This window comes from Tinamus guttatus, unplaced genomic scaffold, assembly GCF_059628265.1.
Source record: "Tinamus guttatus ecotype Peru unplaced genomic scaffold, ASM5962826v1 Tinamus_guttatus_pri_ptg000503l, whole genome shotgun sequence".
NCBI lineage: Eukaryota > Metazoa > Chordata > Aves > Tinamiformes > Tinamidae > Tinamus > Tinamus guttatus.
Window position 1 is genome coordinate 1,300,020 of NW_028289037.1, and position 24,596 is coordinate 1,324,615.

The 24,596-nt window shown below is 40.7% G+C and overlaps 1 protein-coding gene across 6 annotated transcripts in view; it reads left to right on the forward strand.

Moving 5' to 3' along the window:
* DYNC1I1 (dynein cytoplasmic 1 intermediate chain 1) overlaps positions 1–24,596 on the forward strand; it is a 170,419-nt gene that overhangs the window by 91,884 nt on the left and 53,939 nt on the right. For all 6 annotated transcript variants that reach the window (XM_088533467.1, XM_088533469.1, XM_088533468.1 and 3 more), the window contains 3 exons: positions 2,711–2,873; positions 3,265–3,364; positions 8,031–8,156. In XM_088533467.1, the coding sequence (XP_088389593.1) occupies positions 2,711–2,873; positions 3,265–3,364; positions 8,031–8,156 (389 nt within the window). The remainder of the gene's footprint in view (positions 1–2,710; positions 2,874–3,264; positions 3,365–8,030; positions 8,157–24,596) is intronic.

Sequence of the window (24,596 nt, forward strand, 5' to 3'; positions counted from 1 at the left end):
AGGAAAAAGGAACAAGGGGAAAATGGAAGTGGCTCTGAAAGATAAATGCTTAGAAAATCTTCATATTTGAAAGAACAAGCTTGTCTGTTTTGTTTTGTTTTGCTTTGTTTTTTGCTTATACTTCATGTATTTGCAGTAGTTACAGAAATGCTTTACACTGGAAAAAGTAATGATGTTAACATTCTTGTAAGAAGAGATTGCCTCAAATAAAACTTCAGAGGCAGCCGAATGAAAGAAGAAAATAAGGTTAAAATATGAAGCTTAATATCACCAGGGGGCATCTGGCATGTCAGTCAGATGAATGAGGTAAGCTGATTTATACCCTACAAACTTTAGCCAAGGTGTTTCTGATGCCGAAGAGGGTTTAATAGGCTGCTGGCCTCCCACAGCTCCTTGCTAACTGCAAGAGAGGTTTTGCTGAGGTAGAGCTGCAATCATTCGTGTCTCCGTTGCTTGTGAACCCTCCAGAGCTCCCAAGCTGTTTATTTTTTTGCCTTTCCCCCTTCTATTGATTTTTGGTTGTATTTTCTTTGCCAGTTATAGCTGGCGGATGCCCAAGTAATAAATTTATATTTCTGAGCTGCAGAGAGGATTTGATTTAGCAAATAATTTTTACCATTTGGAGCAGTTTAAAATGAGTTTTCCAGTTGCCTTTGCAGCTATTTTCTCCCCTTTTGTGCCGTTCTGCTGCATTGTCATGCTTGTTGTCTTTGATTCTCGGAAAGCAATGCTTTAGTGGTGACAGTGGGATATTGCCTCATTACAGGCTTCCTTGCCAGATGAGTTCACTTAGTGCCAATTACTATTCAGTAGTGGATGCTGCAGTAGGTCAACCTGTACTTTTTGCTACTTTTGCTAGTCTTTTTTTTTTTTTTCCCACATGCATTGCTTCTGTCTAAAGCACTTAGAGGCAAATTGTGCTCCTGCCTTGGTAATTGTTGCTCTGCGGTACAGGGGGATCATGTAGGGGGATGTAGATGTGCTCTGGATGTGTGGAGCTCCACAGGGACTGCTAACCCGGAGGCAGGAGGCATAGGGCCAGGGCCATAGGAGAGCATCAAAGGTAAAGTTTCCAGCTTCGTAGCTGCTTTGTCTCCAGAGGGACCAATTGGTCCTCCATCCTTTGCATTTTCCCTACCCTCCATGTTTATGCCAGGTGTGGTGCAGAGAGGTTGTCCTTTAAAGCTGAAGTTTAGAACAGTTTAGCTGGTTACAGCCTCTCCCTACCACAGGGAGCTCCCTAAAAGTGAGCATCCAGAAAGCTGAGGGAGCCAAGGAGTGTGGTAAAGAAGCCAGGTGGATACCCCTGCCTCCTGCTGAGCTTGGAATCTGTCCTGCCCTTGGGAACAGGTGGAATTGGACGTGGGTGCTCAAAGGCAAACTTGCATTCCTGCCTCTGCTCCAAACTAGAGCAACTATGGGAAAAGCAGATGGGGCTGCCTTGTTCCGATCTCAGAAAGAAGCAGCCGCTGCGGCGTAGCGCAGCAGTGGGAAAGGAGTTTTAAATTGCAACCTTAAACCGTGTCATTCCGCATTTAATTAAGCATTAAGGTATGACAGGATTTGGAGTTTAATATATTCTTGGGTGTGCTCAGAGGCACAGAGCTGAATTTTCTTTTCTGACTGATGCTATTTTTACGCAGTATGGCCTAGAGAGACTGCAAGGTCATTCTCAAAAGTAAAAATCTCACATCTGTAGTATGAGGCCCAATACTGGAGATGGTTGGTTGACAGTTAAACAATAAGTACAGGTCTCTGTAATTTTACAATAAATCTGCCTATCTATTTAGAATGCATTGTTTGTATGTGTAATTATATATTTGGAACTAAAGTCCCTGCCAGCACAATTCCTGCGAGGTCAGTAGGGCTTTTCAAATGGGAATCTAACACACTTGCAAAGTTAGTGTGGCATTACCTTGAAGATTCTCCTTGTGTTTTTTGAACTGTAACTGAATTTGAAATGGAATAGTGATGATCTAAAATCACATGTGGGCAGAGGCCTGATAGAGCAGTAGCGACCTCCCTATTTCCATCCCCACTGATGCTCACGTTTAGGCACAGGGTACTGTCCCCTCACCACGTTGTCACTCAGCCTCATGGCAAAAAGCAGTGGCTTTCTGATGGGCTTTCCTTTTTGCTCCGTGAGAGGGGACTGACTGCTGGTTATTTACCACACAAGCTCGGAAACAAAGACCAAATTTACCTGTGGAGCCAAGAAATTGGAAGAAGCAGAGGGAGAGATTATGTGGGACAGCATCTAAGAGCCCTTTCATACAAAGAACTGTAGTATAAGTTAAGAAGATTAGTTTATCAATCATGGGCGTTTTTTATAAGTGATCTGCTTTTAAACAGGTCCCCTGTTATATAAGTGTTCTACTTTTTTGAGTTAGGCATTACCCAAATGTCAGTCATAACTATTGCCTGAAATAGGAACACAGGGTTTATTTAATTCTGCGTTTTAAGTATTTTCCATTTCAGAATAATAAATATATGAGATATAAGATCTTCTGTATGTGAGTGGGAATATACAGGAGTATATTTGGATATATTAAAAAATTCTTAGTCATGCCTGTAAAAGCAAAGCTTTGGTTTTTGTCCTGCCAGTACAACAGTAAGTTTAATGTCAAAAAAACCCACTTGCTAAAGATACTGATTCATTTGGAAAGAGGTAAAATGTCTTACTTTTAATGATAACTTTTCTTTTTCCAAGCTCCTCCTCGAGAATTGACAGAAGAAGAAAAACAGCAAGTTCTCCATTCAGAAGAATTCCTGATATTTTTTGACCGGACAATACGTGTAATTGAGCGGGCTTTGGCTGAAGATTCAGACATATTCTTTGACTACAGTGGCAGAGATGTAGAAGAGAAAGATGGGTCAGTTTTGTTTTGTTTTGTTTTTATAAAATAATCTTTAAAAAGAAATGCCCATGCTAGGAAAACACAAATATTTTTAAACCATCCAAACTTTTTTTAAATAAGAAAATTGTAAAGTCTCTTCTTGAAGCCCTGGGTCACTTTGTAATCCTAATTTATTTTGTAAACTAGCTTCATGCCTTATTGCTAAGTGATTTTTTTATTTAAATTGCTATGCAGATGTTTAAATATTTGGTTTCAGTGTTTGGTGAAATTTTAAATTCAGAAAGAGAAATCCCTGTCTTGGCAGGGACTGAAGAAAATGAGTACCCAGAAGCCTTTACCTTAGTTGTGACTACGTATGAGTCCTCGTTGTTTAAAAAGTGCAATTTTGCTATTTAACTCCACACAGAGATGTTCAAGCAGGAGCCAACCTCTCCTTCAATCGTCAATTTTATGATGAGCACTGGTCGAAGCATCGTGTGGTCACCTGCATGGATTGGTCTCTGCAGGTAAGGCGCAACGCTAGGAGCTGTTCCTGTGTTGCTTCCAACTTCTGTATAGATTAATATGGACAGGCTCCTTTGCACTTCATAATATAGACTGGTATGTTATTTCTTGGGGAACAGGAGAACACTGAGTGAATGCACATTTCTCCATAGTGAAGAGCAGTGGGCAATAATGAAGCTGCCTTTTGTCTGTATATGTTGCTTGATCTTCAAAACCAGGGCTTTATATTAAAGTTACATGTTAAAAAATTCTCCAAGAGGTGGGAACCTCCACTTTTCTTGCCTCCTCCAATAACACCCTCAGCACATTGAATTGCTCTTAAGACAAAAGGTTTACAATTAAACCAATTAAAAATAATTAAAACCACTGAATTGTTAATAATTTATTTAATAAACGATTATACAAAATAATATACAAAAATAAAAGCAATGAGTAATATTGTTTAATTTTTGATGTACTGGTACTCAAAATGTAGATGTATCTGAGCAGCTCTGGTAGAAAAGGGATTTTTCTGAAGATGCCGGAGCCTCTCCTCAAACCTATGGAAGAGGAAACTGCAGCAAACCAGGGAAAAGGCTCAAGTAACATGCCTGGAACGTGTCTGATTTTTGTACAACACAAAGCACCATCATATTTTAGTGTAAAACTTACTGCAGAAGGGCCTAGGCTTCCCAAAGCCGTTACAGCCCCGTTGAGGGGGTATGGAAGCCAGGTGAATTGATTATTCCAGGAGAGAACTGGAATTACTGCCGACATATCACTCCACCGTCCTCATCTTCTTTGCTTCATCCATATTAGTCTCTGCCTAGGTCCCAGTCTGGAACAAACTAGTTAAATGTCCTTGGCGAGGAATCCTAGGAGATTCTGTTCCGAGGGCCGCAACACGGATATACCAAGTCTGTTCCAGGAGGACCGGAAAAATAGGGAGGCAAGGCAGCCTGCTGGGCAGCAGGGCCGTAACGCGCTGCTAGGAGCGAGCGTGGCTTGGCGCAGCCTTGGCAGTGGCTGCTCTTCCCGCGCTGCCCGTCGCGCTGTGCGCGCGCAAGGAGGCGGACGGGGCCTGCGCGCTGTGAGGAGGCAGAGGGTAAGGGGCAGGGTGAGCGTGGCTGCCGTGCCCTGCGCCCGACGCGGCTGCTCCCGCCCCTCCGGGTCCTTCCCGTTGCAAGAAGGATGCAGCAGCAGCGGGGAGGAGAGGGGTCCTCAAGCGCAGTCGTGGCTGACCCTATAGGTGGCTGTAGGGTCTCTGCGTGTGCACAGAGGCTCCTCTTCACACTCGTGCCCCATGCATGGAATGAAGAATTTATCCCTTTGCTTTCCTACAGAACATCAGCTTAATAACAGGAATGCACGTGTGATGTGGGTGGCCTTTAAGCACATATGGATTTCCACAGAAGTCAAACATAAGCCTGAGGAAACACTTATCTTAGGTTGTTCACTTGTTCAGGGGCTGGAAATTACATGGAATTCTTATCTGATATTTTCATAACAGGCAGCTCGCACTGTATTCCCAGGGCAGCAAGGAAAAAAGCTGCCTCAGAAACGGGCTGCCAGCTGTAATTGCTCGGCCGGGGGGCGCAGGGCCACTTTCTGCTTCCCACCTCTTTGTTGCAGGGTGGCCCCTCCTGCCTTCCTCAAGTTTAACTCTGCACATGCGGCTCCTGGCACCCAACCGGGCGAGGAGGCACCCTGGCCTCCCTTGGCTGCTCCAAGGTGGATACTGCACTAGGAAGTGGAGCTGGACGGAGGTGTTTCACAAAACTCAAGCTTCACTTCTCACTCGCGCCCTGGGATGCTGCAGTGCCCTGGATGCCCAAGGATAACTTGAATGCTCATGGGAACGGCAGAGCACATTGCTCAATATTCTGTGATAAAACTGTTGCTGCAAAACATCCCGGAGGCAAATAGAAGCTTAATCAAACAAAGGACCTTGATGCATTGATTAAACAAATTATTCTGTTCCCTAGTCACATGTACAACATGGTCCCAGACATGTGGGATCACTCATGCCATTAAAGCTAACCCGCTAGCCCCTTGGGTCTTTTACAGAGCAAAGAGGAAAAGGCTTAGATCCTTAATCAAGGCTCGAAGGGAAATGCCCAAGAGTTTTAGTGCAAATACAGAGGGTGGGATCACCTTGCTTTGGCCACAAGATTGCTTAGCTCATCTGAAGCCAGCAAGGTTACAGACTCTGAGATACAGCTGAGTCCTTCTTGACTGCGAGGGAGCAGCCTGGCACGCTCTTTCACCCAGCAGTATTTCCACAGTGCTTTCAGCTCTGGTCACAGCCAGGGACCTACTGAAGTCCAAAAAATCTGTAAATGTGAGTGGATTGAAGGAAGCAGGGACTCTAGCATGAATTTATGATGCGGCAACTGTCTCTGCTTTTGTAGGGCTGAAAAGCCTCAAAATGATGGTGGCCAGGTAAGTATGACCCCAGTAAACTTTGAGTAACCTTGACACTCTTTTTACAGTCTGATGCATCAATTGCCATTGCAAAACATGCACCCAGGCCAGCAAGGTTGGGGGTGCAGATGCCCCTCCAACCAGAACATGCTCACCAACCTCTCCAGGAGCGTGAACCAACCCCAAAGTGCCTGTAGAGAGGCACTTGGGACCTGTTCACACATCCTGCCCGAGCTCAGCGGTGCTGGTGCAAGAGGCTGTCACCCCTGCCTGCCCAGGGACGTCCCCGCGAGGCTGCTGGCTCGGCTGCGCGTGTCCCGTGTACCCGACCTCTGCAGCCGGAGCACGGCACGCCGGCAGGAGCCCGCTGCATGCACACGCTGGGCCCATATCGAGGGGCAAGTTTCAAAGGAGCAGCTGCAACCGCAGTGGCAGGAGGAACAGCAGCTAAGGCAGCCACATGTTGTTGCTGGGTTCCTCCCGACATGGAGCAGGGTCCAGGAGCTCTATCCCAGGATTTTATTTGTGATTACGAGCTTGAATAGGAAAAATAGTCACCTCCATGATGTGTTACCCATAAAAACGTGCATGAAGTAGGAGGGCACAGCTGCTGGTCACACCAGTTATAGGTATATACATTTCCTCCAAATGGATTTTCAGAGGCAGAGAGGTTCAAGCCCCACTGAAAATGATATAAAGAGATTTTTTATTGTTACATTGCCTGGTGCAGACCAAATTCATAGCTCCTGGTAACACTCTTGGCAGTTTCTGTGCCCCACTTCCTTCATGTCTACCAGCTCTGCAGTTTCTCAGTGAAGTGGTAAATGTTTTGGCAGGAATTTACTTGAGAAAGACAGTGACAAACATTTGCAGAGATCCTGGGGGAATCTTGAGGAAAAAAGATTTATAGTTGACCAAGGAAAAATGTGGATCCTGTAGACCTTGGGCTGCTACCTCACCAGTCTGCCAGAATCCATGTGCTCTTTTCAGAAGATGCTGTAAGGTCCATGGTCTTGTTATTCGTTGGAAACACAGAGGTTGCAAGAGGTACCTAGTGTCAGATGTGAGAGTAGGGGGCTGGATGCTATTGTATAGGCAGGAAGTAGTTGATATGTTGTGGGGGGACTGTTACTTGTTTTGCTGCTGACAGTTTATAAAGGTGCCTAGAACATACTACAAAAGCACTCAGCAATCAAAGGCTGTGAATTGTGCATAATTTAAGCTCCCTCTGCTAATTGTCAACAAGATTTTGTTTTAGCTAATGTTTCAGCGAGGTGAGGTTTGATTGTGTAGTCCAAGTATAACTATTACCCATTAAATTGAATTATATCTGTGATACTTTGGATTTTCTGCTCTTTGACTATTTTGCTTAGGGTGCTTCAAAGCAACACAATGTCATCAACAGTGTGAAATTCTATTTTTTTTCATAACTGACATATATATATATACACACACGTAAATATAAATGCATACACGTAACAAAATACCTAATTATGTGTGTAGTGCATATCTATTTATATATGCTGATGGATACTGGGTGTACGAGAATATATGGATCTGATTTTAGAGTGCTTGTTGCGTCAGTCTTCCTGAGTCAGTGAAATTTGAGGTCACCCAGTGCATTACAAGATGACCTCAGCATCTTGCAAAATTGAGCAAAATTTCTTCTGTGAAGAAAATGTTTTGTTTGCTGTTTGAATCATCAAGAAGAGCTTTCAAGTTGATTCTATATATAAGTGAATAGGAAAAGTGCATAATAAGAAAGAATAGGTTTCTAGGGTGCTGAAAACCTGTGAGCTTCCAAATAAAAGTGAGTCCATGCTATGCTCATACTTGTTGTATTACCAAAACGGATTAAGACAATGCAGAAATGCTTAGGCAAATACATTATACAAGATTTCAGGTTGTCTTTCTGGATAGAACTTCTTGTTTTACATTCCCTTTATGAATATTCTGTTATTTGTGTTTTCTGAGATTTACCTGCAGAAGATAACAGTGTGTGTGGTATCTGAGAATAACTCTCAGATACCTCTCTATCTGAGATAGAGAGCAAAGAGCAGTGGCTGTAGGCACTTCATGGACAAGTAAAATGTAAAACCAAATGTAAAACCAAAGTACAGCTAAGGGCTGTGATTGGAGTAGTGAGTGCCATTATTAAAACCAGATATTCCATATTTAGTGTGAGATTGTTTCTGCCTCATCCAATTTTGCATATCTGCTCCATTCTCCTGCTTATTGCAGTTGTGTGTGTGTGTTTTTTTCTAGTACCCTGAATTGATGGTTGCTTCTTATAACAATAACGAAGATGCTCCCCATGAGCCCGATGGCGTGGCCTTGGTTTGGAACATGAAATTCAAGAAAACTACCCCAGAATATGTTTTCCATTGTCAGGTAAGACCAAGAAGGCCATTCATTTCATGGCAGACAAAACAGATTTTACTATATGGTGCATCTGCCCACTGTTTATATGATGAGGTTGAGGCTAAAAATAGGCTTTAAAAAAAAAAAAAAAAGTCCAAGCAGCAGTGCGGTGTTTTTTAGAAGGCATTCAGCCTTCTCAAACAATATTGCAAGCATGTCAGGGGCTGTGTGTCATTCTTTGTCTATTTAAAACAGTCCCTAAGAGATTTAGTTTATAAAGGCCTTGCACTTATGAAGTAACTGTGGTGTACCACTTCCTCATGCAGGCAGCAACATATGCTTTCCCACCCACGTTAGCTTCCTCGCGCCCTCTGTGCTCCGAGCGCCTACTCTCGCCTTGGTTCTGCTCAATGTCATGCTTTGCTTTTAAAATTCCTCAGTACGCTGCATTTCTGGGCATGCGTCTTTCTTACAGCTCAACTAAAAACTCTCTTGATTATGCAGATTACTCCACCTATTCCTTTTTACTATCCTTTAAGTTAGCAAAGCAGCATTTCATCTTTCTCAGTGCTACTTTATGACCACTTTAGAAGTCTACAGGCAATTCAAAAATAGCTGGATGTTTTATTTCCCTAGGTCTGTTTACTCCTCTTTTGCCACTGCTTTTTAGTGTGAAATAGTACAGCCTTACAGAACTGTTCTGCTCATTGGCTCTATCTCCATCAAACTGACCAAACTGTGGAACAGCATTTGGGCCAAATTTCCAACCTCTTTATTAATATCCTTCTGTGGTAATTAAATACAGGACAGTGGCATTCAAAAAGCCATATGGAAAAGTTTCACTAAGTAAAACTTAACAATCGGAGATTAGTAAAATGCAGATTATTCTGCGGTAAAAATTGCTTCTCTTGGAAGGATATGTATTACCTGGCTAGTTGTGTAAGCTAAGTGTCGTTTTACATTCAAGGACCAAACATCTTTTTGAACTAAGTTTATGTTTGGACTTGGGTACATTATCAGATGTAACATAGTGGGAGGGAGTTGTTGGAATTGAAGTTACTGCTTCAACCTGATTAAGTAACCTTTAATTCTGGGCATGTTTTTCTAATTTGCTATAGTGAAAAACAACTTCACAAGGAGTCCAGGCCTGTATAGCAAATATACCATGCAGATCTATATATGTGTATGTATATGTGTGTATGCTTACGTGTGCGTGTTTTACCTTTGAAATTAGAACTTTTCTTTTTCTGGATATCGTATTCAGCAGCCTGATGTGCTCTGATGTGCATAGCTCGGTTTGCAAGCTCAGATCCTTCTAGGAGATTTGTTTAACTTAGTGCTTTAAATAAAATATTCAAGAGAGAGATTGCCCATTGTATTTTAGGGAGAGTAAGTTTTAATCTAGACTGATTTTACAAGATAATAACCAGATTCAGTCTAACTCTACTGAGAACACAAAGGGAAGATTGACTACAGACATAACAATGTGCTCTGTTAATTAAAATTTCTATCTTGTTTTAAAAGAAAGTACACTCAAACAAGGGAGCTATGACTCACTAAAATTAAAGCATTGGGACAGGCTGTATTCCCCATTAGAAGAATATGCATAGAAAAAAGTGGTGGCCTGAGATTTGGCTTTACTGAGCTTCTCTCTAATCCGCCTATTACAATGGATGACCCCATTTTTTTATCACTTGAACCTTAATACTCGTGAATTTTGTTAGACATGGGGCACTGTCCTTTCATATGCATCTCGGATTAATCATCTTCCAGTAAAATGAGGTCAATTCTGGTGTCCATTGGAAATATTTATTTGCTTGGTCAAATTGTCCACAGGTAATTTGCATTGTGAGTTGGAGCCATGTTTGAAACACCATTTGGAGGCTTCTGACATGTGGGATATCCTCTGCATCTCAGATTGGATGAGTATACCTACATGAGATTAAATTGGGAAGCAGAAAGCAGTTGACTTGGTCACTTGAACACAGGCTTTGCGCTAACCAACTCAAATGGAAAAATAAGAAAAAATTATCTTAGCTCAGAGTCTGGAATTCAGTTCTGTAGATCATCATGTTATTCTGTTAGTGGAAACCAACTGTATTATTAGTTAGTTCCATATCATTTATATTACCATTTTGTAAGAGGAACATTCCCTGACTCAGTCCTCATTCAGTCATTTTTCCAGATCTTCCATGATGCATGCCCAATTTTACTTCAGCTCTACATGACCTTCTAGCAGTCCAGTGGGTAGGGATGAACACATACTTGTCAGTACAGCTACACTGCCCAGAAATGGTAAATACATGTTACTTTGGTCATATTTTCCCAATAGACTCTCTATATTCTTTTCCAAAGAGTTTCTAAGTATCCATAATCTCAATCAACACTATTTGATTGTGACTAGTAACTTTTGCCTTTTAATTTTGGGAGTGCAGAGGAAGATCTAGAAAATCATTTCAAATGTGACTGTCAAGGAATTCATGGAAACCCCTTCTGCAAAGCTGGAGCAATGTTTATAAATCCATTTCTCAATAGGTTCTAAGAAATTCTTCCTCAGGAGTTCTGATATCATCAGTAGAAACAGATACATGAAACAGCTAAAGAGTGGGTGAGCTTCAGAGGGCAGAATTTTAGATGATTTTACCACTTAAGTATGTTTGGTAAATTCTGGAAAGTAGGAGCCGTAATCTTGTTTATCTATCTTCCCTAGTCTGTAATAAAGATTTAAGTCACATGGTTACCGAGGGATTTTTCTTTTCAAACTTCTTCCGTGACCTTTGTAATCTTACATACAATCATTGAAATGACCAACAGTCTCCCTTCTCTGAAAGCTGCTGGAACCAGGGGCTACACCTGAAGCTGTCGAGCAGCCACGGCAGACAAAGATGCAAAACGTATGTCAGTGGCGGTCTTTTTCCCAACACCAGGTCTCATTTCTGTCCTAAAATGTAAGGGCTAGCGCATTCAGTAAGTGTGTATTTTAGCTGTTGTCATTGATGATGTTATGGTTGTTATTCATATAAACTTCTTGCCCATTTTAAAGTCTCAGTTCATTAATCTAGTGTAGATGTTACTAAATTTCATAGTTTCATAATATGTTGTGCTACAAATACTGTGTCATTTAAAAATACGTGTCTGTTTGAGTTAAATTAATGTGTATTAAGGGAAATGACCATCAGCCAACTGGCACTGTTTATTCAGCTCATTCATTTATGTGAACTGTCATGTGATCTATACTATCCTTTCTAAACAAAACAGTTCTACTGGCTTCTGCCCCATTCTCCTGCGGGATAGTTCTTTTTCTCTATTCATTTTTGCCCGTCTTTAGGTTTTTATATTTCTACTTTACTCAGTGATGTGCTGCCAGTATTTTAACTGGGAGTCCCACAGATTTTTTCCTGTATAGCTCATCATACATCTTTTACCACAAAGTTAGAAATAGAAAGGCAAGGAAGAGTGAGGGCTTGGTTAGTATGTTCATATGTTTTCCCATACAAGCAAAAAAAAATGTCTGAGAAGTATGATGAATTTGGAAGGCAATATCATTTGCCAAAGAAATGAATGCTCCACGATTTACTTAGGTAATGAAGAATAAATTGAGCATTTAGCTAATATTGCAGGGTGCAGCCTGGGAATTTCCTTGTAGGGAAGATTCGGGCATCCACACTGGAGCATCACAAACTCTTCGTATAATGCAGTGCATTCCAAAAGCAAAAACAACCCATTCAGAAGTACTTTTTGAGGTCCTACAGATGAGTCATTTCTGGTGAGGATGGTTTGGCAGTCTCCACAGAGGGAAAAAATTCCAGCAAAGACAAGGAAATAACGCTGACTCTCCGTCAATTTGGTGGCAAAATTGTTGGTAGTAGTTTATAGTTTCTCTCAGCTACTGTAGCTCTACTTTTGAAATGGGGTGCTGAAAATAAAAACAGTATGACATAGTTATTGAATGATATGATTCAACATGAATTCAATGTTTTGTTGATTTATGCAATCCATGAAGCTGGCCTCATATGCCAAATGAATATTCCTATACAATCAGTTGATAGAGTAGCATCATAATACTTACTGGTCTGATTCTCTACCTCTTTCTTAGAAAGTACTCCTATAATATTTTTGTGTTTTTTTTCCATAAACAAAAAATGGAAATCTAGATTATTCATTAATTATGAGGATTAGTTGTAATACAGTGACCAGTCTATGTATAAGTGGTCATCTCTACTCATCATGTTGTTTCTGTTTTCTGATGGGCTGATCTAAGCTTTCTAAGTCAAAGTGGGCTAAGGAAGTATCTGAAGCTTTGAATCAACATGTATGGTTGTGTGGGGCAAATAAGACCTGCCGTGCCCTGGGCTGGTCAGCTGTGAGTTCTGCTCCTCAAGCCATGCCACAGCGTTCATGCAGCTCCGACTCTGAACTAATATACCCTTCCTCCCACAAAGATCTGTTGGCTTGGATACAAAACTGCTCTTATAAAAGCTTTTGTGTTGGAGCTGCCCTGCAAACTCTGAGGACACAAAGGAGAGACAGTGAGTCGGGGTGGGCGGCGGGCGCTTTATGATATTTCCTTTTTCTGAAAATGGAAGAGTTATTAAAGCTGGTTGAGGTACCTGGATCTTGGCTTTAAACAACATTCATCATGTCATTAGAAGAGCTGGGGCAGGGGAAAGAGGGAAGTTTCATGACTAATGCTTCTCTAAAACCAATCTAAAGATGCCAATAACAACAACAACAAAAAAGACTATATTGACTGCATTTTGATTTATTTCCTGATCCATTCATTTCTTCTTTCACAGCTATATCTTTTCAAAATGTCTCAAAAGGGCAGTGAGATGTACAGCTCTGACACTTAGAAGCGACTCCATTCAGCATATTTTTTAAGTAAGGAGAGCACATGTGAAGTAGCTTTTATTTCAGGAAGCAGTAACCATTTGAGAGTTCTTTCAAGGAGTCAGATAGATTTTTTTAACATAATCATAAAAAGATTTCAGCAGTATATCACTTTTAATAGTTGCAGCTATTTCTGTTCATTTCCTGAAATGCCATGCAGTCAGATTTACTTGGTTGGTTCCATCTCTTTACCAACTGTCTTTTTTTTTTTTTTTGTGGGATGTGGGGCTTGTGTTTTCTATTTTAATTTTAATAAAAGCTGTCCATGCTTGGAAAATATTGGTGGATTGGGTATAGAAATCAGCCACTCAGCCACACCACAAAATGTTTCATTCTCCCCTAGTTTTTTTGTAGTGGCTTCTATACACTGTCATTAAGTTATGTGTTTGACCACTCTTCATTGCTTATCCTGGTGTGGTCTTTCCCTTTTCGACTGAATGGATGGAGTCAGAAATGCATATCTTAGAATTAGATGCACTGAGGTAAGTGAAGAGCTATATTTGGTGGCTGATATTGGCCAGAGATGCCTTTTTTTTTCCTGATTTGGTTCCTTTGTTGTTGTCTGCTCTTTCAAAGTCAACATAAATTCCTTCAGATGTGCTTTTTGCTTCAGCAGCCTGCCTTGTAAAGGTGCTGAGCACCCAAATCCATGAGACCTCATGTGTGGAGCAGGCTGAGGTAACAGCATATATGACTAATATCCTCATTTTACTCTTGTTCTCCAGTTTCCTTCTCTGTGGAAACCAGACCAGAGGTCAGTCCTTCCAGGACTTAAAAAGAAAAAAAGTATGACACCCAATGTAATTGTCCAGAAGACATACTTGAAATAAGCTAACAAATTAAGCAACATTTCTCTGATAATTTTACTGGTGCTTTTCCACACAGGCGCCTTCACTTTATTGCTGCTGTCTAAATTTTTTGGGGATGTTCCATAATACCCACAGAGTGCACCTCCATGTTTCAGTTGTCATGATTTTCACAAGGAAATGATTTCTTTGTCTCTGGGTGTGTCACTTTGGCACTTCAGAGCAGTGGAAGAAGGGATGGCCTCTGAGGTCCCCCAAAGCTTCTCAGAATTCCCTAAGCAAAAGCAATCTAAAGAACCAGCAACATTTCGAGTTTCCTAATTTCTCACTTTCTAGTGGAAGAGGGCACCTGTGGTCTTTTTTAAAGTACCACAAAAAAAAAAAAAAAAAAGGCATGTGGCTCTGAGCTGACTGCACATTTTCCAATGAAAAGTCTTTCTCATCAAAAAATATCCAGTACTTAAAATAGAACTGGTCTACAGAGGAGAACTGGGTTTGATGAATTGCCACTGAAGTGTTGGCAGAATGAGCAACAATGGACATAAGTTGCAGTAAGAGATGTTCAGACTGCTTATAAGAAAAAGCTTTTTCACCATGGGGACAATCAGGTATTGGAGCAGGTTGTCCAGAGAGGGAGTGCATCCTACATCCTCGGAGAATTTTCAAAAACAGGCTGGATAAAGCCCTGAGTAGCCTCCTCTAACCTTGTAGCTGACATTTCTTGGAGCAGGAGATGGAACTGGAGACCTCCTGAGGTCCCTTCCAACCTGGATCATCTTATGAGCCTAACCATTTTCTTGCCCGTTCTCAAGGAGAACTATTACAGATCTCCACATGTCTGGCTGTGAGGATGCTGGAGCAGCTCCCACGCTGGGGGTGCTTCAGGACCCAGGCACCAAATCTGGGGATGGTTTCTCTTATGCATACGAAAATGGTATAAAATTTTCCTCCTGGCACATGCCTTTGGCAAATGAACTTTGCGGAGCTGTGTAGAGGTCTTCTGTGCCCGCTCCCTGTAAAACTTTGCTGCTATTCATATATGACTGTACATTCAGTCTTAGTATACATAGACTAAGCATACAGTAGACTATATGCTTAGTATTACTAAGCATTACTTGCTAATGGATAAAACGCATGGATACACTATTAGACATTCAAATTTTGGGAAATTTGTAGCCATACTACTAGGGAAGGGGAACAGTTTCAACTATCACACTTCTTGTGATAGAGGGACATATTTCATTTGTTCTTCTCTTAAAATACATATTTTTTTTTCAGGCCTGTTGCATTAGTTCAGATTGGAACATCGCGATCCAAACTATAGCTTGTGGTGTGAGGATTTGAATAAACAAGAGCTCATGACTTTTATTTTAAAATTTGCCTCCTATTCTCAAATGCTGCCTTTTTTTTTCCTCCTCTTAGTGGAGTTTACACCACCTCCAGTCTTTGGTGGTTAAAAATAACTATCGTCTGTCCTAAGATTAGTGCTCCAGTGCTTGCGGGGAGATTGTGTGTGAGTCAGTAGGAGTTACACCCATGCATCCAAAGGCTGTATGTAGTCCTTTTGGTGTCTTGGATGCAAGGAGAGGGTTGCCTTCAGCAGATATGCCAGGGGGCCAAAGAGGAGAAGGCATGCAGGGCAATGTCCTATCTCCCAGATAACAGTAAGCTCACAGCTTCTTTCAGGGAAGCTCTGAGAGAACCGACATGCCACTATTTAGATCTGTTCCGAATGGAAGTGAATTGGACTCATTACATGGCATGCCTTCCCTCCCATCTGCCTTTGGCTTTCCTAACCCTTAGGGAAGCAGGTTATCCCATGATGACTTTGATCTCCTGGTATCTCGTGCAGAACCCCAAGAAGCAGCGAGCCAATCAGAGCCAATGTGTGCAGAGTAGCAGTGTAATTGTATGCCACAACACAGCAGTCTCCGAAAGGCTGCTAATACAAAAGATGGGTGCAGTTTCCATACTAGTAATTAACATTCTGAATTACTCGAGGACTGTGTTTACCCCTACTGAGTCTGCTAGCAGCAGAATGCTCCTTTGCTTACAGTAATGCTCAGCCCAGATCTTGCACATTTGAAACTAAGATTTCAATTATGAATCAAACAATTAGGAAGTGACAAGATTTGCTTTTCTTGGATAGAAAAGTTTAGGCGGTTCCAGCTTCTGTGCCTTTTTGGAGAAGGTAGACTGTTATATGCCTAAATGATATGCTGTCACCACTAAAATAGTGTTGTGCATTTTATATGTGTTAAAATAGTGATTTGTAATGAATCTTTACTTACAGATGCTTTTTCTCCACTTACAGTTCCCATATTCTTTCCTTTAGACCAAATTTAAAGAAAATATCAGCCACTCTTGTTTAGTATGGCAAGCCCTCTGATTTTAAGTTTCTCACTTTGTTTCAATAATAACTTGCATTGTACCTTTTTGAAATATTGGCATCTAATATGTAACATGCAAATAATGCAGCCTGGAGAAAACCTAACCTTTGAATTTGCAGAGCTAGATATGCAGTATTTTTAAAGCTTTGGCTAGCTAAGGAAAAAGAAAAGAAGGTCTCAGTCAAAAACTATATTTCATAAGAGAAAATTATAGTGATATTGATGGTTTGCCAAAACCTCAAGCAGTGACAAAATCCACAGAGTGTCCTGAAAGAGATGCCTTTGCAAAACCATTCCTTTGCAGATGGCTTAGATTATTGATGCTTATAAACACATGACATTATTCGTTTGGTTTAGAATTTTGAAAAACTCTGCTGATAAAAAATGCAAATTTGTCATACTATCCCAAAATCACAGAAAAAAATAATCACCAAATCCTGCCATTGTTCCTGAGGGTGTTTTATAGCTTAGGAGTTGTTGATTTGGTTACATTTTAACATGATCTAGCGTAAAATATTTTAAGGACAAGGGAAGAAGGAAGCAAAAAAAACCCATAGCTTTCCTTTGTAGATGTGAACATTATATTTCAAAGTTTTTCTTGTGTATCTGAAACTCCCAGTGCTAAAAGGGTTTTGAGTGAGCAAGAAATGCCGAATCAGATGTGAAATCAATAAGTAAGACAGATCCTTCCACAGAATTTCTTTCCGTAAGGGATATAAAATACCATGCAATTCCCCAGTTACGCTGCAAATGATAGATAAACAGCCATAGGCATGACTTTTTTGTTTAGGTTATGTAACTGTTCTCTGTGCGAGCTACTTGCAACGGAGAGTACATTTGGTCCAAATTCAGGAAAATTATTTCACCTCATGATTTTTGTCTCTGTGGGAGCTCTATGTGAAGAGTGAAGGCTCATTCTGTGTTACCTGGCACAAAATATAAAACAGTCACTCTTTTAAAGTGCTGTAAAAGTCCCCAGAAACCACGGAATCCATCATTAATACCCTGGATATGACTGTCCTCTACCTTATGTCTAAAATCAGCAGTCTCCCACCCTCTGCCCCCATGGCTGGATGACTGACAAGTAGCTCCCTGAAAAGAACTTTTGTGTTATGAGAGCACAAACTTAACAGTGATGAACAGTCCAGGCCTTCCGTAAAGTGAGCAGAGAAGCACTTGCTTAATGGCTGAGATACTGGCATTAGCTTGGGAAAACTTCTCATGTGGGCCAGAGAATCCTCTGGAAACCAGCAAAATGGGAAATCTCTCACTTAGAGACTGGATAGTAGTTGCTATTGTATGGGCATGGCTCCGCCTAATGGTACCATACTTACTGTCACCAACATGGTCACAGGAGGATAATGAAAAGGGAACCGTTATTAATAAGCACCCACATGAAGTCATTCCTGATGTTTTGCCATAATTTCATGATCCATTATATAACCATAATAACAGAATGCAAATGATGACAAATGCCATAAATTTAACTTTCACGAAGCAGATATCTGATGAAATTTTATTACAGCAGGATTGTCTTTGTTGTGAAAAATATCAGAGCTTAAAGTACTATTTTTTTCAATATGAGATGAAAAGCAAATGTCTTCTGTACAAGAACAGATATGCTTTTAAAAACTTGTCATACTGGAAAGATGGTGTTTTCATTTTCTGTAAGACAAAATGGGCTAGGGTGCATTAAGATCTATGATTAATTCATTTTGATTGCACTTCTAACAATGTTTAGTATTTTTGTAACTAAATATATCTATTCCTCTTCAATTGCTTATTGTTCTTGGACTTACAGTGAATCACCAACCATTTCATGTGGAGAACATGCTTAACATTTGCTATCTCATGCTTGTTGGTATCTGTAAATAAATACACTAAGCGCAGTTTGGATTAGGTAAACAGTGCATAGGAGTTGTGCAGAATTACTGTTTGCAAAGAACTGCCTAGAGTAAATCCATTCTTCCTGGAAGGATAGTGATGGGTTATAAAATGCACTGTCACTGGTGACAGTGGATGACCCCTGTAAGTAAGTTCTTCGTTGAGCAAGATGTGCTCCTCTTTTACCTCAGTAGTTAGCTAAGCAGTTAGTAGCTAGTAGTTAGCTCCTGTCCAAAACTTCTCATGGAAAAACAGAGCAAAACCCAAGTAGCAGCGCATGGGAGTCATGTGAAATGTCAGGAAGCCAAGGTCTATTTGGAGAAAGTAGGATTAAAAGCTGGGTTTGTAATGGGAAGCAGTCGTCTTTTCCTGAGCAGCCATAGCTGTTCCCTAACGCTCTACGGGCGCAGAGCCAGCTACTCCTCAGAGCAGGTGCAGTAACTTACTGTAACAGATATGAACTGTGCGACAGCAGCTCATGGGTTCCCTCCTTCATCCTTTAATACAGACTTGCCTGTGGTATCTTCTGCATTTCCACTAGATAGCTGTTTATCTGTGCTCTTCAGTCTCTCAATCCTCATATCTACGTGCAGTGTTTAATTAATTTTCAATTATTTCCAATTATCTAGTGACATTACTTATAAATGATACATAATTGAAAGTGATGGATTTGGGCAAATATAATAGCCTGTCAGTCTTCACTAAAAGCTACAATTAAATCAAAAAGATAAGAAAAGATTACTGTAATTATTTTGACAGTGCACTGATAGGAGTTTGCCCAAGTGACACAGACTACAGAGTATGAAATGCCAGTTGCTTAGAAGCATGTAAAATAAGATATACTGTTACCTGTTAGCTCACTTGGGACTGCCTGATGGAGTCTTCTCGTAGCCTTAACCTGGAAAAAATCACATGATCCATCTCCAGATCAAAAGCTCCACTCAACAAAAGACCTGTAGGGTCCTTGCTAAATAGAAATGGACCTAGTAAATGCAGATTTGTTCAGTTCTGGGCTTCCCAGGAGGAGAAGGATATGGACATGCTGGACTGAATTCTGCAAAGGATCACTAAGATGATTAAGGGACTGCAGTTTGTCTTATATAGGGAGATGCTGAGAGACCTGGGACTGTTAGTCTGGAGAAGAGAAAACTCAAGGAGATCTTATCCATGTTCATGTATACCTGCTGGGACAAACAGGACAAAGGAATCAGAGCCAGACTCTTCTCAGTGGTGCCCATGACCAGAAAGAGACAATGCACACAAATTAAAATGCAAGAAATTTCATCAAAACGTAAGAGAAAACATTTCTACTGTGAGGATGATTGAACGCTGTAGCAGATTGCCTAGAGAAGTTGTGGAGTGTCCATCCCTGGAGATATTCAAAAGCTGGTCCTGGGCAACCTTCCTTGAGCAGCAGGGTTGGACAAGGTGATATCCAGTGCTCCCTCCAACCTCAAGCATTCTGTGATTCTTTCTCTGATATTTCAGGCTCTTTTTGCCTTCTCTTTAATTCTGAGGTTATGCAGAAGTCAGCTGGGCTTCAATTGTCAGTTAAAATAGTCTAATTTTATAGACTCTTCCAGGGGAAGCTGGATGTGATAGCCTTGAAGGATGTGTGGTCTTGAAGGAAGGCTACAGGCCCTCAACAGTTCTGATTCAAGAAGGTTCTGCTTAGGAAAGCTCTTTCCAGTTTGCTTGGCTGTGAGTGAGTTCTCGAGTCACCAAAGTAATGGGGGGCTTAAAGATTGTTACCTACAATTACGTTTGTGGCTACATGTCATTTTAAAAAGAGATGGACTTAAGCACATAGTTAATTTCTTCCCTCAGCTGGGGCCTTGACATATTCTTTATGTAGTGCCTCAGTCTTCTCACTGGGCCTAAGTATCCATGGCTTGTACATTAATTGTAGGGGATTGGGCACAGTGCTACGTTTGAGATGTATTTGTAACCCCCCTATAAGAAGTTGTGATTAATATGTCCTATTTGACCAACCCTGTTGTAAACAGTTCTTACATCATCTATACTGGCTTCTATTTCATCTCTGCCCTCACATGTCTTGTCTGATCTACAATGTACTGCATGGTTTGGAGACCTGCTTCCATAGAAACCACTGAGTGACCATCACACCTCAGGTACAACTGGTGTTTCTGTTCCCATCCTCTCAGCTCAGGATTTGCTATCTCTGTGCTTTGTAAAGCCCAGTTCTGATACTTTCCAGAACTTAACCATCAAGCAATCATTTGTTTTGCTTTCTCTGTAAGGAAAGTACAGAATACATTAAGGTATTAGCTGACTGAGACCAAGGACAGTTTGTTTTCTTTGCTACAGTTGTACATGAGGTCATTGACTTCAGATGTGATGTGGTGCCTACAGTTACCAGAGGAGAACTTTCTGTTGCCTTCAAAGTGTTTTGTGTCCATTTAGTAATTAAAATGACATTCGGCCAGATGTTAAAAGATGCTTAAAGCCTTTCTATGCACCTGAAAGTTAGACACAGGGGCAGAAACAAACGAGATATTTGGCAAATAAAGTGTTGTTTAGGCAAAACATTGCCGAGAGAGAAGAATTCAGAGCAAGGCTGAACCTAACCACTTAAGCCATCCAGATGGCTGAGGTGAGGCTAATGCACAGCAATAGTTGATATTTATTCAGCTGAGTTAGGCACATGTTTTTTGGTTAAAGCAACTAGAGTTTCTGGAATTGGCATTCTGATAATATATATACCTGTAGGACACCGGGGTGTCAGGCAAGCCTGGCCCATTCCTTATTCACTGAGCCTTCACTGAGGGATCCCTTCCACTTTTGCATAGTAGCCTACCTTTTGTATAATAGCTCACAGAACAAACAAGATGGGTCTCAGCTTTCCTCAGGGCTAAAGATGTTCAAACAAATGGTTATTGCTGCTCCAGCATATGTGTTAGCAGCGAAATGAGAAGCAACCTCCTCCTGAGGCTGGATTACTGTTCAGCCAAAGGCTGACTATCACCAAGGAGGAGAAGTAAACCAAGCTCATGTCTTTAGCCTGGTGGCTGGGACATTTAGTGACAAGGAGACTGAGCTGCCAAGGCTGTCTGTAGTGTGTACTAGATAATTGCTGGAGAAAATACACAAATAATTCTGGAAAGTGACCAGATCTTCAGGACTTGTCCCTCCCAGCCAATTTCCCCAGCCATTTTCTAGATACAAGAAGTGGCTTAGCTTCTTAGAGGCTTTTCCCTGGAGTTGCCTAACTGTAACATTAGTTAGGCTTTGGTTTATGTGCTGTTTTGAGTTTCTCCAGCCCTATCATTTTGCAGTGCAGAAAATATTCCCCCCACAAAACCTCTAAGCATATGAGGAGATATGATGATGAATACATTGACCAAAGAAGCCCAAACTGAACTCTTCCTGGTTTTTCACAATGATCTCTAATCTTGTTATCTGTGCTCTGCCATCCACACTTGGATAATAGTGCATGGAAACATAAACAGTGCTTTAAGGCTACACAGATGGAGATCACTTTGGAAAATGTTCTCTACTAAACAAAGTACTTCTTTTAGAACCTTCTGGCACTTAACACTGCAATCTCTGCCCTGCTTATCAAAGAGATAGTGCTAAAGATAATGAAAAAGAATCAAGGAAGTATCAGTTTTCATTCTCCATTTTATTATCTGCAGGTACTTACATTAGATTTACTATATGCATTGCAGACTGTGCACAAGAGTTATTGGACAGTGTTAGGGATGCTTGCTGCAGCTCCTGTCTTAATGAAGCTGTCTCTAAAATTCTTCAAAAAACATATCTTTAATCAGATTCCTTTAGGGTCTGTAGTCATGGGGAATAAGGCATTTCAATGGAGCTGTAAAGTCAAATATAAAATCTTTTAATTTACTTCAGTTACTGTCATTTCAGAAATTGTTGCAGCCACTTTGCTGTAATTTATCTTACTGATTTTATGAATCTCAGATGAGACCCAAGCACAGCTAAGCTTATGTGCAGATTTTATTGCTATTTCCAAAGAAGAGCGATCACAGTAGAGCAAAATGGTGCTCATGGTTTGCTTGAGGTGCTGCCTCTGAGATAAGGGGAGGGGATTCTTGCTTTCTAGTCCAAACTCTGGCCCACTTCTGAGGTGAGCAGAGGAGACATTCCCTGACATGTCCATTCACAGACACATCCCATATGGCACCAGGTCTGCAAGCATGATGCGGACATTTTTCTTTAAACATGCGAATAATTTCATAAAATAATTAAGAGTGCTATTGTATTGTACCGTATTTCAAGAGTGTTGGAGTATCATGCCCTAAATAAAACAGGCAGACCAAGGAAGTGCTTTCTTCTGCAGGCACAAGGACATTAAGGATTTGATCCTACAACTTGATAAGCAGCCAGGCCCTAATTAGAGAATACTGACAAACACTTAACCTTTGGTACTGAATGTTTAAGCAGTTGGATGGAAAGAAAACTTGATATTGATGTACTCTGCTGATCAAATTGCTCCTTATTTCTCCAGGCTTTAATTCCGTCATCTTCAGACTAACGAAGCAAGTATGATATTTAGCAAAAACTACATACTTAAACCTGCATGTATGCATAGTAATTCAGGGTTACCAAATTGAATTGTTAATGCAGTTGCAGGTAAATGCAAGCCATATCTCCCTATATCTCATCTGAGAAGTTTCATGCTTATCCATTTCTGCAATACAAGAAACAGTTTTGCTGTTTCTTTTGCTGTTCTTGTATCATCACAACACCACTGAATGAATAACACTATCAAATGCACTTTTCAAAGAGGCTGAAGATTCCACTTTGGAGGCAATTTGTGGACCTTCCTCTGACTTATTTATTCTTGTAGCTACACAGGCTGAACATGTAGATATGAAGGTGCAAGTACAAAGCTTCAGCTTTCTGCCTTGCTTAAAATGTAGGTAAGCGACTCGATATTGCCTTTCTGCAAAGACAGCCAGAGTGCTCTGATTCTGCCGCAATGCTCAGATGTCAGCACTGAGGTTGGATGTCAGAGTTACCTACCCTGGAAACTCTGCTAAGAAGGAGCTGTGTTTCCTGACATACACTTTTCCTTCTTTTTAAGGACTTAGTACTTTTTCAATAAAAATAAATTTAATTTGTGGCTACATTTCAGCTCCACTGGTTTGATGGTATAAGTGGAGCAATACCAGCTTTGGGCTTAGAGCAGTCGTGTGGCTGCATCTCTCTGTGCAGCTTTCATGTGGTTGAGTGAGACATTCTTAGAATCCCCAAACATTTTTGAAGATCCTAAACTGGAGACATTCACAATTCTTCCCTCCCTTTTTACCATTAATCCTTCATGTTTTAACAAGCACTGAAGTTAATACAGCCTACACTCTTTCCTGTCACACTGGGCCCCCCTCCCTCCTTTCTTTTCCTTGAATAAAGCAATCTGTTCTTTCCAGTCCATGCTATCGTAAATCAAAGGGATAGATGTCAACACACACCATAACCAAGTATAAACTTCCTTTTTTTAATTAAACAGGATTTTGACATTTGGTTTGAAGAAGTGTTTGTTTGGTTTTATTTCTTTTTTTTTAATACTTAAAGGATGTCAATTGCTTTTATTTTATTTTTAGCAGAAGCCAAATTTTGTATGGTACCACAAATAATCTCTAGGACAAAATCTTTCAGATGCTATTTTGTAGTTCAAGAGGGAGAGAGATGAGGGAAGGGAGTAATGCAGAAAGCTTATTGTTTAAGACTTTTAGAACTTAAGAGTTAACCTCTTTGGTAAAGTTTCCCTACACAGAAAACAGGTTTTTGGTACATTTTCAAACTTAATTGGGAAAGAAAATTGTAATTCTGTTACTATCTTCTCTGCCCTTTTCTCATCGTCCCATAACTGTTAATTAGACTTAGATGTTTATGTGGGCTACAGAAATAATCAGAATCATAATAGCTGACACTAAAAATAAGTTCCTTCTTGGAAGGATCATAGTAACTATTTGGGGTGACAGTGTACCTATCTTAGAAGCCAGGGAAAAGTCAGAGTAGAGTTGCCTCTTTCAAGTTGCCTCTTCTGTGGTACAAACAGAAGTAAAAGGGTGTTAGGATGAATCAATGTTCTGTTATGCTATACTGAGTCTCAGTCCATTGGCTGACCAGAAGAAAGAATTTTATTTAGTGTCACCATTGATATTTTGTTTCTAGATGACAATTTTAGCCCACCTCTCCAAAATATTATGAGTATCTATTCTGGGGCCACATACAAGTGTGTGCAGCAATGCAAGTTTGAGGCGAGGGTCTCCTGATTTCTTGGACAGAAGAAGTCATGGCATCTCTTACAGGGTCTGTGAGCCCTTAGATTCTTAAATGCTGTTCCTGATAAACAGTAGTGAGAGCATACAATTAGGAGCAAATGATATTTGGGGATTTTGTCATCAGGTATTCGTTCCTCAGGAGGACCAGAGTAAGTAGGCAGCGGTTCAGCCCAAGTTCTATTGCTGTTTGTGGTAGACTGACCTATTATAGCATGACAGAGAGTACAG